A 14,688-nucleotide genomic window follows, 5' to 3' on the forward strand; every position below is an offset into this window, starting at 1 on the left:
TAGGCCAAGGAGAGTGTGCAACTCCTGTAGCCGTGTGCGAGCAACTATGCTGATGAAAGTTGGCAAATCCGAAACCGTGCTTGAGAAATTATTCGATGAGTGTGCAGCTCAACGGCCCTGCGTGGGCTACTACCCCGAGGAGGGTATGCAGCTCTATGGTCCTGTGTGTGCGACTATGCCGCCGCGCGTGTGCAACTCCGGTAGTCGTATGTGAGCTACTATGCCGACGAGAGTGTGCACCTCCGCGGTGTGTGTGTGTGTGTGCAACTATACTGTCGATAGTGTGCAACTCTATGGCCGTGCATGTGCGATTGTGCGGGTGAGAGCATGCAACTTCGTGGTCGTGCATGTGACTATGCGAAAAAGAGTGTGCAACTCCACTCCCTTGCGTGTGCGACTATACCGACGAGAGTGTGCAACTTCACGGCTGTGCGTTAGCTACTACGCCGACGAGAGGGTGCAGCTCCGTGGTCGGGCGCATACGACTATGTCGCTGTACATATGCAACTCCAGCAGTTGTGCGTAAGCTACTATGTCGACGAGAGTGTGCACTTCCATGCATGGCCGCTCGTGTGCGACTATGCCGACGAGAGTGTGCAACTCTATGGTCGCGCGTGTGCGACTATGCGGACGAGTGCACAACTCTGTTGCCACGAGTGTGCGACTATCCCAATGAGAGTGTGCAACTTCGAGCCCGTGTGTGAGCTACTACGCCAACGAGAGTGTGCAACTCTTGGTCCTGTGTGTGCGACTATACCACCGCACGTGTGCAACTCCGCTGTCGCACGTGAAGTACTATCCCGACGAGAGTGTGCAGCTCCCGCAGCCAACGAGAGTGGACGCCTATGCCGACGAGAGTGAGCAACTCCGTGGTCGTGCCTGTGTGACTATACAGACGACAGTGTACAACTTCGCTGTCGCGCGTGTGCGACTATGTCGACGAGAGTGTGCAACTCTGCGTCCGTGCGCGAGCTACGACGCCGACGAGAGTGTGCAGCCGTGGTTATGCGTGTGCAACTCCCGCAGTCGTGCATGAGCTATTATGCCGATGAGAGTATGCACCTCCGTGGCTGTGCGTGTCTGACTATGCCGACGAGAGTGTCCCAACTCCGCGGCGCGTGTGCGACTATGCTGACAAGAGTGTCTAACTCTGTGGCCATGTGTGTGCGACTATGCGGACGAGTGTGCTACTCCGCTGTCATGCGTGTGCGACTATGCTGATGAGAGTGTGCAGCTCCGCGGGCACACGTGTGCAACTACGCCAACGAGAGTGTGCAACTCCGTGGTCCTGTGTGTGCGACTATGCTGCCGCATGTGTGCAACTCTGGCAATCATGCTTGAACTATTATGACGATGAGAGCGTTGTGCAACTTCGTCTGCTGTCCGACCAACTGCCTATCAGCCGTTATGCAACTTCGTCTGCTGCCCCGGTCAACTGCTTAGCAATCGATGTGGAACTTCCCCCTATTTCGTGAATGTGCAGATTACACCATTTTTAACTATCCCTTGTCATGTGAGATATACAACTTCGTCTGCTGCCATGGTGCAACTGCCGCAGTTCATGTCCGGCTTTCTTCCCTACCTGTGTGGACACTCTCGTCCCAACTACCCCTACCAGTAGGACGTGCAACTTCGGCAGCTACCCCGACCAACCGTCTGATAGTCCATGCGCAACTCTAAAAGCATGATTGTGCAACTTCTTCTTAATCATGAAATGTGTTTGCCCATATTAGAGAGAACAACTTTGATGTAAATCAATTTATTGCTAAAAAATTAATATCATTCGAATACAAAAAAGAGATACACGAACAAAATTTAAGGTACCAAACATTCAATGCAAGCGTGACACGTCATCTAGCCAACTTAGTATCACTGTGTGTGAAATTTTTCAATGATCGTATGCCGATGAGTGTACAACTCCTTGGCCGTGGGTGTGCAATTATGCGAAAGAGAGTGTGCAACTCTGTCGCCTCAAACTGTAGCTTGGACAATTCTGAAATAAAAAGAATTAGACCATAAATTGAGAGAAAATAACTTTACAGCTTCCAAGTTGAGCATTGTCCTTGACTACCTTGCAGTCATTTTTTCCCACAGAAAAGAAAAATATTGCATGTAAATCTGACACGAGACAGCATGAAACTTTCTTCAGACTTTGGAACGATTCAGTAATCAAGAAGCCAATACTTAATGTGCTCAATGAAAGGGCGTGCCCCAATTTGATAAAGAAAAGACTGAGGGTCACATCTCACAGTGACTATGAACTCGGTCGACAGCTCTACCTTTTTTCTTCGGAATTCGATTAGACAGGAAACAAACTCCCCAGTTCTCACATCTCATAGATCACCAAAAGACACAAAAGACACTGACACTGACGGACCAACTTCAGCCCCACACGCAGCAACCAACAACCACAAGGACTCACTCACCACACGTCCTCACCCATGGACAGACACGACACTGCTCATCATTAAGGACAGTATAACCGCTCCTAATCCCTGCACTCACAGCGATTTCAGTTTTCGGCCGTCCGTTTTATTGATCTGGGAGTTCCTGGCCATCGGATCTCGTTTGGAAAACAATCTATCCCGCACTATGTTAAATCTAGCCCAACTGTCCTGTGGGCTGCTGCTCCAGAGGCCGAAACGAAAGCCTCCGGTGCACTGGGCCGTCGGCCAGCCCATTCTACCACTTGGGCTTCGAGGAGGGATGGGAGCGAACTGCGAGGAGTTGCTAAAAAAAGTGCCGACGCGAGCCGGAGCCGCACGCACAGAGGAGCCGCCGGTTTCATCGACTCCCGATGCATGACAGCGGAGTAGCACACTCTTCTCACAGTAATCTCACCCTCGCCAAGGTGGGGGTGCAAAGGAATGTCACTGCTGACTGTTCCTTGGGCAGTCAGAAAGCTTGTTGCTGATTTGTACAAGGCAACTCCGGGTGTTTCACATCTCTAGGGAAATCACTGGTATTGCTCATAATGTAGCTCATCAGTTTGACCTGTCTTTAGCTATTTTGGTTTAGCTCATAGACATAGAACTTGCCCTGTAATCTCTCTCCTGTCTTCTGTACATCCTCAGGGTGTTCTTCCTGTTGTACATATTTTCGCATGTAGATTTGAAACCAATTGAATAGGCCCAAAACGGATTTTAGGCCTCAGAAATGAATTAGTTCACTATCAAAATCTACATGTTGGGTCTCACTTTCTTTTGATAAATCCCCAGGTGTCATATTTTACTAAATTTGCTGCTTTGATGATTGGTTTATTCTTTATCTCATGGATCATTCTGGCACGTGCTAGCTATGAAATGAAAGATCACCGTCTCTAATCATGTATGCTTCTATATCACAGAGTTTGCATGTTGTGAGTAGTCCTATGAGCGAAAAATGTTATCTCGCAACATTATTTGGCTAGAAGCACAACTAAATTCTCAGGACTTCGTAAGTTGAATAGTTGATCATGTATGATAGGTTTTTTTTTTTTTACAAATTGCACTATTCTATTGAAAAAATAGACGGGTGCGGCGACCCGCACCGTCAATGATCTAGTCTTCTCCTGAAAATGAAACGAAATTCTTCAGTCGACCTCCTCCATCTTGCTCTCCTCAGCGCCATCCTCGTCGAGCTCTCCGGCATCTTCCGATGGAAGGCGTGCACCAGCACGCCCAACATGTGGTGCACCAGCGCCACCCCGATGATGCGTGCCCCGCGAACATCCTCCGGCTGGCACCGTGATTCCGTGAACATGTACTGCATTTCTGCATTTGCTCGTACAGATGCAAATGTGTGATGAACTGATGAATGCGTGTGTGTGTGCGGTTATTTACAGGGAGGGGATCGAGTGGGATACTTGTATGTACGTATCTGAGTAGCACTTTGATGTTGAGGTTCGCGACGCCGTCCTCATGTGCGCCCACATGGTAACGGCCGGCGAGACAAGGTCTGGCAGGTGGCTACTACCTCTTGTGCCTCGTGGTCGAACAACAGCCGGCTCCAGACCATGTCCATCCTCGCCGTCAGCCGGATTAGTTCTGCAAACCCCCTGCTACGGCGGTCTTGTTGAAGATGTGAATCACGCACGGAGATCTTGCGATCCGAGAGATGAGGGCTGGGCAGGTTAGTGCGAAAGAACACCTGAAGCTGGATAAATGGGGCAGAAAGGCGGCGGCGTGTGAAATTTTCGGGGCAGACGATTCGCTAGGCTCGACAGGCGATTTCGTTACCTGACATGGGGAGGATGGGGAGGACCAGGGCGGCGCCATGGGAAGAGGTTGCGGGCTCGATGTCTATCCATGGGGAAGAACGATAGGACAGGGCGGCGCCATGGGAAGAGGGTGGGGGCTCGGTGTCCATCCATGGGGTCGAACGGAAGGAACAGGGCGGCGCCATGGGAAGGAAGGAGGGAGCAGGGCAGCGCCGCGGTGGAGAGGAGAGGCTATCGGGTAGCGGCGTGGGCTCGGGAAACCGCCCCGACCAGGTAGCACCTGACCCCGGTGCAGCGCGATAGAAGCGAGATCGTGCGGTGGAGAGCCGGCCGCTCGACTCGTCCAAATAGTGCCTATGCATTTTTTAAATTTTAGGTTAATTTTATTTAATATTTTCAATGATTGGTATTTTCGAATCAAATACTATATTTTTTTGAATATACTTCAATTTGTAACGAGAAGACCCTCGGAACAAAATGAATCTCTGATAATTTTGAACCAAACGAAATGTTTTCAACATAATTTTATGTGAAAATAATTTTATTTCATTATCTATTTCATTTCCCACATTTTTTTGTATTTCTCTGTTTTGATTTGTTTACAAATAAACTCCCAAATTTCAATTATCTCTTTTATATTTCAAATAATTTCATAAATAAGTGACATAGATTTCCCACCAGTTTTTAAAAAATAGCAACTCCTCATTGTTCCAAAAGTTTTTGAATATGATGGTTGCTATGAAAATCAAACCATTAGAAACCCCTTTCAAATATGAATTGAACGGTATACTTTTCGTGGCATAATCTTGTGTAGTATTTCCATGAAGGCTTCCCCGTGGTGGTCGTTGAGGTCCATTAAGGCTTCCCCGTGGTGGTCGCTGAGGCTGGCACTCTGTCAACCCTGATTCAGACGCTTTCAAGCACACTATGCGTCGCCTTGGAGTTGGAGCGCCAAAATGATCGAAAACATCCCCATCCAACCCTTCATGGCTTGCATAGACACTTCCCAAGGCGTGCAACCACTTTCTCGTGACGAGTCATGGTTGCGCCGCAAGCTCAAAGGGGCCTACCTTGACCTCGCCTCGCTCGAGCGATCCATTGTTCGACAACGTGCTCAGTTTGCATGGCTGCGAGATGGGAAAACTAACCCAACACTCTTCTGAATACATGCCCCCCATCACAAGTAAAAGAATCGCGTGTTTACGGTTAAGCTAGGGAACACGTCCGTCTCCGACGAGGAAGCCGTGGAGAAGGCTTCTTTTGATCACTTCTATGGCATCAACATATGCAAGAAAAGGACACACCCATGGCATTTTGGCCCAAACAAAAATATTTTATGTCATGGAAGTAACACTTTCAGGACCAAGATACCGACGAAAACACGCATTGTCATGAATGTGTTGCCGACATACTTCTATGACAAATAATTATGACAAAAATTGAAAGTTTTGTACTGGGTGGGCAGGCGGCGCACCTGGATGACATTTATCGTGCCTTTCATGACGTAAAAAATAATGGTAGAAGTGAGGGCTAGAATTTTTTGGTGATTCCTCGGATGAGTTTCGCCTGGCACAATATTCAGTTGGTGCCAAGCTATGTTCGTTTGGATCCCCTTCTAGCTTTGGCTGGCCTCCTCTCAGTATTATTCGAGGCGGCGGTTAGGTCACGGTGATTGATGTCCTTTGATGGTGTTTGAGGTTCTCATCGCTTTGTAGAGTGCTTATGTTTGCTCTATTTCTAAGGCTGGTCGAAGTGTCGCCAAGAGGAGGTGCACTAGTTGTCTTGGTGGAACATTGCCCTTCGGTGGCGTCTGCGTTGTCGCGACGTGACCTTGGTGGTGGGTTGCCCTTCAACGGCATGCGTGACTCTTCTAGTGTTGTATGGTTAAGAGTGACCGTTGAGTAAGCGGGCGACCTTTTCCTCTTCATATTCTCGGCGTCGGGACTCTTTTCGACTGGTCTAAAAGACTCCCCCATGCTCTTCTCGGTGTCGGGACTCCTTTTGACTGAACTAGCAAGACGCCTCCCTACTCTTCTCGGCCTGTTCTCGATGGGTGCTAAGTACAAAGCCTACTTGGCATAGCTAGTTTCCAGTTGGTTCTTTGTCTCTGTTTCCTCTGTTTCTTCGTGTGTGAGTGTCGTGTGCATCATGTAGCCGTTGTGTTGTATCTTATCCTTACTTTTTATAAAAAAAATAAAAAATGGTTCAGTCTGGCTTTTGCCCTCCGTAGTTGCCCTATTTTTTTAGGCAAGTTTGATTTAGGACAAAATAGAAACTTCAGTTAAGTTTAAATGGAGAGCATTTTTTAATATACTTTTTGTAGAAGCTTACTTTATCTAATCTTAACTTGGAAATGCAACTGTAATCTAATCTACAAGTGTACCCTAGTATATTGGAGCCTGCCAGCCTAGCACTTACGTAGTTCTGAACTTCTGATTGCATATCCATTTACATCTATATAAGAACCAGGAAGCATCCTTATCCCTTAATTTCCTAAGAAGCAGATCCAGCTGGCAGCTTCCGATCGATTTGGCATCCACTGCACCTCCGTGCATTTTACCACCGTTTGTTTCCTGCTTCGCCGCTGGCCTGCCGCCGCCTGCTCATCTCTCGGTGACAAGATCGGCTCCTTTCAGGCCTGCAAGCTGCAACACTACTCCTGCCCGGCCGGTATGTCGCCATGTACAGCATTACTTGTGAACTGGTAGGAGTACATATGAAGCATGTTTTCAGTTTTAGGTGAGTCAGTTTTACATGTGCTTGAAATTCATGTGTTTACGGCAGACTTTAGTTTGGGTCTGAAACTAAACCGCGAAAACTCGTCCATTCCAGTCGGTGCAAACAAACGATCGAGGAGCAATTAACATGGCTGGTGGAGGACCGCTGGAGCTCTGGAACCACCGTTCGATGCAGATCTTGGTCCTCCTCAGCCTCGGGCTCCAGGTCGTCCTCTTCGTCTTCGCCGGGATCCGCCGGCGTGAAGCCTTCCCCGTGCGGAGGCTCCTCCTGTGGCTAGCATACCTCATGGCCGACTCCACGGCCGTGTACGCCGTCGGCCACCTGTCGTTCAGCAGCACCGTGCGAGAGCATCAGCTCGTCGCGTTCTGGGCGCCGTTCCTGCTGCTGCACCTCGGCGGCCCGGACAACATCACCGCCTATGCCCTCCAGGATAACCAGCTCTGGCTTCGCCACCTCCAAATCCTCGTCGTGCAGGTCCTCGGGGCAGCCTACGTCATCCACAAGAACATCGACGGAGGTAGCAGCGGGCGGCTGCTCCGGCTTGCCTCCGGCTTGATGTTCGCCGTTGGATTTGTCAAGTACGGGGAGAGGACGTGGGCGCTCAAGTGTGGCACCCTGGAAAGCATCGGCGCCTCGGTCAAGACGCAGCCGCCCGCCATCCATAAACATTCCCACCGTCAGGACGAAGCGTCGGACGAGGAATTCCTCGTGCGACGAGCCCACTCGCTGTTCCACGTCTGCAAGCGTGCCATTGTCGATTCCTCCGTGATCGAGAAGGACTCCGTGGAGGGGCAGGAGGAGTACACCACCAAGATGATGCGCAAAGTGGAGCTATGGGCGCTGATGGAGATCGAGCTCTCCCTCATGTACGACGTACTCTACACCAAGGCGGCCGTGGTCCACACCACTGCCGGCTATCTGGTCCGTGTCGTCTCGCCGCTCACCATTGCCGCCTCGCTGGTGCTGTTCCAGCTCACCCCCAAGGACGGCCACATCGGCGCCGACGTGGCCATCACCTACGTCCTGCTGGGCGGCGCCTTGTTCATGGAGACGACGTCGCTCGTGAATGCGCTAGGATCGTCTTGGACGTTTGCGTTCCTGAGCACCACAAGGTGGCGATGGCTCCGATACGTAGCCCTGTGCAACGGGAGATGGGACAGTCTCCGGCGTAGGGTTGTGTCTCTTCACCATCTTGTCAAGGGAGGATTTCCTGGTGGTAGCAGCACCAGCAGGTATAAATCGAGGAGGTGGTCATACATCATCGGGCAGTACAACATGCTGCACTTGTGCACGCGCCCCGCCGACACACTGCTCACCAGCCCGCTGCTCGGTAGGCTGGCCAGGACGCTGGGACCCAACGGGTGGTGGGACAGGAAGCACTACTCAGGGACCGTCAAGATATCGGTTTCAGTCAAGAAACACATCTCCCTACACATGGGGCGGCTGTACAAACACGGGACGCTCAACTCCCTGGGCATGCTCAGGAAGAAGTGGGGCGAGGAGCCGCTGGACCGTCGAGGGCTCTACGAAGGCATTCTGAAAGACTCCCTGGGTGTGGAGTTCCAGGAGGGCATCATCATCTGGCACATCGCCACCGACATCTTCCTGGCCAAGAGCGAGAGAGCCAAGGCCGAGGACGCGGCGCCACGCGTGGAGGCCATCGTGATGCTGTCCGACTACATGATGTTCCTCATGGTGGATCGCCCCTACATGCTGCCAGGCCAACCCCAAAACAGGTTGTACCAGCGTACCTGCGAGAATCTGGTCAGCATGCCATTGACAGATGATCCTAGGTACCCAGACCGCCGGCACAAAGGTATGATCAAGAATCTGTTCCGCGTGCGTGATGGCCCGGCTTCCGGCACTTCCAGGGCCTCCGAGAGACGCGATCTCGCCAACAGACTGTATGATGAGTATGCGAGCCGAAGGTTCAGCCACGACGCTCCCCGTCTCACGTACGTAGCTCGACTTGCCAAACGGTTGCTGCAGAAGGAGAGAGCCGACGGCACGGCCGACTCGTTGGACCTTGTGCTTGAGGTGTGGACGGACATTCTCGTCTACGCGGGCAACAAGTGCAGCAGGGAGTCCCATGCCAAGAAGCTCAACAGTGGCGGCGAGCTCACGACCATCCTGTGGCTCATGGCGGAACACCTCTACCAAGTGTCCCTCGAGGAAGCATCACACGCGCAGAGAGACGATGATGTATCTAACGTACTATAATTCGACCACTAACGTCCCAGTTGTACGTACATGTTGTGTTTTGAAAGTGAATCCGGCCACATGTAAATATATGTACTATGATCTTCTCTTGCGCTTACCAACTGTGTTTCTATGAGTGAACCACCCACAATTTAATTAGTGCGCTGAAGAATCCGATCACAATGGAGTCGACTAGTAGGAACATGCGTGTCTCAAATTAAATACTTATTTACCTATCCCTGATTCCTAATTAAATTAGTATTGTCAGGCTACCAAATCATGAGCTGGTCCGCAAGATACAAGCACGTATGGTACGTACCAACCGCAACATGCATATATGCTCAATTGTTGACACATGCGTGATTCCTCGCCATCTGTCTCTAGCTATGTGTTTTTTGTTTTTCTTTAATTTATGGCTTCTTCTGGGGAAAAGCCACAAAAAAAAAGCCGCGTGATCCGTGGCTCGACCAAACTTTCAAAATCCTGACTATGAATACCTTAGTAAATAGGCTGTGACATACATGCAAATCGAGCAACACTACTTGAGAAATTGCATTGAGCAGGTGAGGTTTGTATGTTCAAATGATACATGTTTTTTTTCAAGTTGAGGAGGAGAGCTTCCAATTAAATTTCATTCAAAATGAAACTGATAACACAAAGTGTCGATGGGGAGTGAACCCTCAACAAACAAAAGGTTTCGCCAAATAAAATAGCCGACCGCGGATTACTGGAAGGCTAAACTTTGCCTAGTGCATTTCATCGGGTACTAGGCAAATATGACTTTTTTTCTTTTTCTTCGAAAAGGGAAGGACCCCGGAAATATGACCTTTCTTGAGTATTTATTTTTGCATTTGGCAAACTGTTCTTCACCGAGTGCTTTTTTCAGCACTTGGCAAACATTTCTTTGTCAAGTTTTTTTTTTGCACTCGTCAAAGAATTCTTTGCCGAGCAACTTTTTTCTGCACTCGGCAAACACTTATTTTTTGTTTTTCCTTCTCCTTTCTCTTACTTATTTCCGTGTGCATATTATTTAATTTCATTTTTCCCTTTATGCTTTGTTCTTGCCTACAATATTTTCTTTTTTCCATTTTTTTCTCCTCGCATTTTCTTTTATATGCACCAAGTGCATTTCTATGCATTTAGTGAATGCAATAAACTTTTAAATTGCAAGTGCATGAATTTTTGGGTAGAATTGGGTTAAAATTGCTGAGAGGGCCTCCCTTTCGACCCACCACCCCCAAGCGAATTGAAGGTCTAGACTGAAATGGGTAGCTGACTCTGACTTCCTCAACATTGATGGTTCCTGGAACATTTCACTCATCAGGCTACTATCTGATAGACGTCACAGAGATTGTGGAAATAAAAAGCTCTCGCCGAGGGGAGGCTGACTCTATTGCTTGGCAACCGGACAAATATGGTCAATGTTCGGAGAAGTCTGCTTAATTACATTTTGGCAAGAGAGGAGACAATGCCTCCACAGGGGACGGTGGCGTGCTGTGCTGCGTGGAAAATGTTAGAGCATCTCCAACAAACTTCTTAAGACGGGGCTGCCTGTAAAAATCCGATGACTATACGGGTTTGGCCCGTTTTTTGGACCAGATCAGAGCCACCGTATAATCGCCCGGCTCGTAAATGGTTTTACGCAGGCCCGTAAACCGGCCCCTCCCCATGCAATATATCTAAGAGTTTGCGGCTGGAATACGGGTCGGAACATTGTCCACATGCCGCCGCAATTCCCAAATCCCCTTCTCGATTTCTCGCCGTTGGCGACCTCAATCCCCCTCGATGTGGCGCGGAATGTGGTTGGCGGGCCGCGGCGCCGGCGGTGGCGACGACCCCGAGCGGAGGCAGTGCGTCACCACGGACAGCCCGAGGAAAAGGGCTGCCCGTAGGTACACAAACCAAGGGCTCTCGCCGCCGCCGTCACTCCTCCGCCGCGAGGCGGAGGAGTACGACCGCTAGCAGGCGCTCCTCCGCCGCGGGCTGTCCTTCGGCTCCTCCGTCGTGAGCAGCTCCTCCGCCAGTGCCTCGAGCTCCCATACGCCGCTCACCCAGGTGAAAAGGGAGCCGGAGGAGCTCCCGCCGCTCCACGCAGTGAAGATGGAGCTCGAGGCGTAGCCGGAGCTGCGGGGCGGTGGCGTGATCAGGCCGTAGGATTCCCTCCCCCTGGCGGAGGCGGATGCCATGAAGGCCGTCATCCTCGCGCACAGTGTGCGGGAGGAGGAGGAGAAGGTGGCGCAGCGCTGGCGCCAGGAGGAGGAGCTCAACGACGTCCTGTTCAAGCAGGGCCTCGCGAGGGCGCGTAAGTCCGAGGAGAAGGAGGAGGCATGGCGCCGCGAAGCCGAAGCGCAGGACGCCAAGTACGTCGACCTCACCTCCGACACCGACGACGAGTGATCGCCGCCACCGCCGCAGCGTCACCGCCGCACCCGCAGGTTTTGGCCAGTTTAGGGTTAGGGTAGGCCGATGCGCTTTCCGCCGGCGATGAACTATTTGTATGTATGAATGATCATCCCTATTATATGTATGTATGTATGTATGTATGTATGTATGAATGATCATCTCTAGTGTTTCTCGTTCATTTCTCGCGCGAAACATTTTTTCAAAATTTTATTGTTTTATATACAATTTCTGGTTGGCCGCAGATAAAATCACTCCTCATATCACCTCCAACGTGAACCGTAAACCCCTAATAAGGACTAGCCTTATAAAGGGTCTGCTAGAGATGCTCTTATGCAACTGTGGGGCGCCACCCAAAATTTGTGTGCTCTGAGTGAAAGCTACGAGAGAAGCACTAGCTACTCTCGTGGGGAAATATCACCTACTCCCTATGCTCCAAGTCTAAAACATCAATTTTAAATGTTTCAAAAATTCTGAATATTCACAAGGAATGTGACTATATCCCCTAAACATTTTAGGCCCAAACTCAAAATGTACATTGAGAAACAAAAAAGACAAATTCAGATGTGAATAGCGTCAAATATTGCTTTTGTCTTTTTATGACACTATTTATGCTAGATTTCACATTTTTGTTTCTCAATGTGCATTTAGAGTTTGGACCTGAAATTTTTAAAAGTTATAGTCACATTCCTTGTAATCATTCATATTTTTTTCTATAATTTTTTGAACCATTTAAAATTGATTTATTTGAAGGTAGAGCATGGGAGCACCCAAGGATGGGAGTACTTGATATTTCCCCCTACTCTCGGTAATAAAAAGAGAACCGGATTGGCTGTTGTTACTCTCAGGTCAACTCCAACCGTCCACCTCAAATGAACGTTTGTTTTGTCTGAATTTTGTCCATTTGAGGCGGTAAAATGGAGGCTCGTGTCTGGTTTGGCCAGTCAGTCGGTCGGTGCACCCAACGCGCGGCCGCTTAACATTTTGTCCAGCCCGACATGAAAAAAAAGACTGCCACACATTTAAAAACATAGAAATAACTTAATTAAACCGTTCTAATTTATTTAAACCGTTTAAACAAGTCTCGACCCGCACATTAAACTTAACTTAAAACTTAAAGAACATTAAAAAACTAGACGCCGCCGCCGCCGTGGCCATCGTCGATGCCCTCGCCGTCTTCAGGCGCCGCCATCCTCCTCGTCATCGTCCCCGGTGAGGTCGATGTACGGCGGTTGGCTGCCAGAGGTGGGCAGACGGACCCTCCGGTGGCTGCATGGCTGGATGTAGCGACCAGACCTCAAATAGTCTGTGCTGCTGTGCACCAGTGTCATCCCTGGATCAGTAATGCTGACATGCACAGTACAAATGGAGGATTTATAACAGAGTAGCAATCACAAACTTATTACATCGAATATCTCCAAGGAGAATAAGTATGATAAATATGGCTTAAGGCCATCTAAATACGATAACAGCGGAAGACTTGGAAGATAAGTGAGTCCATCAACTCCAACGGCATCACTGAGTATAAGACCACGACCTAAGGCACCTTACTCGTCGTCTGAAAAGTCTGCAACATGAAACGTTGCAGCCCAAAAACGGGCCAGCACATAGAATATGCTGGCAAAATAACACATAGAAAAATAATGAACATAATAATGCTATACTACATGCATATATGGCTGGTGGAAAGCTCTATGGTTACAGTTTTGCGAAAAGCCAATTTTTCCCTACTGCAAAGGAATAAATTTTATTTAACTATCATGGTGGTTGTTAAACATTGAGAAGGTACCTCCAACTCAATCCCAATTAAGTGTCATCATTAACCCAACAAAGTTAATTAAAAGTAACATGATGATGAGATTCACATGATAATCCAGGTACTAGATACTCAAGTTGTCCATAACCGGGGACACGGCTAACCATGATTAGTTTGTACACTCTGCAGAGGTTTGCGCACTTTTCCCCACAAGACTCGATCGCCTCCGCTTGATTCTCGCACTACATGATGTTTGAGAAACGGATGACCGAGACACAGTCTTTCAGAAACAATCACTCTTTACTCCGGATGGACAGTTACACCTACTTTCCCCTACATCTGCTAGCCCACCTCTTCAAGAGATCATGTAACCTACTCAACTATGCTAGAGCCCATAATAGCTTGTGGCTGCACACGGAAGTTTCTAGCATGAATAATCTCATGATCCCTTTGAGCCTGGGTGGCGGTCCTTATAAAAACAGACAACACTGGGTTCTCCAGGTGCCTCAATCCACCCAGATGTGAGTTTTAGTTGCCACCTTAAGTAAACCATTATTAACAATCTCACATCTGTCATGAATATCTCTCAAACCCAATCCACGTCTACGAGCATAGCATGGCAATATAAGCAACGTAGAAAGTAACTCCCGAGGGTTTGATAATAAAACAGGTAATAGGTACTACCTCAACTACTTCCCAATACCCACAGTTTAATTAGATCCTAACCATGCAATGTTTGAGGATTTATCTAATGCAATAAAAACTGGGTATGGAAGGGTATGATCAAAGTGTTACTTGCCTTGCTGATGATCCGCGAAACCTAGAGATTCGAAGTAACAAGCGGCGCACTCTGGGTACTCTATCGCAAACAAACAAGCAAACAATAAGTACTCATCTAATGCACAGGTAAAACTCGAATACAAGATCCAACCAGAAAGTTCAACTTAAGAACTCCGGTTTGCAAAAAGAATCAACTCGAACGAAGCAACGAAAGTCAAACGGCGAAAGAAACAAGCTTCGTTTACTAATCTGGATCTAGGTCAAATTTTACAGTAGCAAAAACTTGTTTGAGTAGGTTAAACAGAAAGAGAATTTCGAGACGAAACTCTAGGCGCTTGAATCGCCTGATTCCGATAAACGAGCGAAAAGTTAAACATAAACGAAGATCTGATCAGAAATCGAGATCTGGTTTAATCGCGGAAAAATCCGACGAAAAAGAAAACTGACGAACGGTTAAAGAACGGACGTACGTTAACAACGAAAATCCGACGAACACGTTCGTTAAAACGAACGGGTCGGTGAACGTTCACTAAATAATAAAACCGAAAAAATAAACCGATCTAGGGTTTTAAAAAAACGAACGGTTTTTTTAAAAAAAACCGGCAACGGCGTCGGA

General features: G+C 48.6%; 1 protein-coding gene and 1 long non-coding RNA gene across 2 annotated transcripts; one reads left to right on the forward strand and one right to left on the reverse strand.

Annotated features, from left to right (window-relative positions):
* Positions 1-3,400: 3,400 nt before the first annotated feature.
* LOC141027977 (uncharacterized) lies at positions 3,401-4,460 on the reverse strand. The gene is made up of 2 exons (XR_012190042.1): positions 3,845-4,460; positions 3,401-3,752 (listed from the first exon to the last, which is right to left on the reverse strand). It is a non-coding gene; the product is annotated as an uncharacterized lncRNA (long non-coding RNA).
* Positions 4,461-6,727: 2,267 nt separating this feature from the next.
* LOC109782688 (uncharacterized) lies at positions 6,728-9,265 on the forward strand. Its single transcript, XM_020341305.3, has 2 exons — positions 6,728-6,937; positions 7,031-9,265. The coding sequence occupies exon 2, from the start codon at positions 7,064-7,066 to the stop codon at positions 9,155-9,157; it is 2,094 nt and encodes a 697-aa protein (XP_020196894.1). The 5' UTR covers positions 6,728-6,937; positions 7,031-7,063; the 3' UTR covers positions 9,158-9,265.
* Positions 9,266-14,688: the final 5,423 nt, after the last annotated feature.

This window comes from Aegilops tauschii, chromosome 7, assembly GCF_002575655.3.
Source record: "Aegilops tauschii subsp. strangulata cultivar AL8/78 chromosome 7, Aet v6.0, whole genome shotgun sequence".
Lineage (NCBI taxonomy): Eukaryota > Viridiplantae > Streptophyta > Magnoliopsida > Poales > Poaceae > Aegilops > Aegilops tauschii.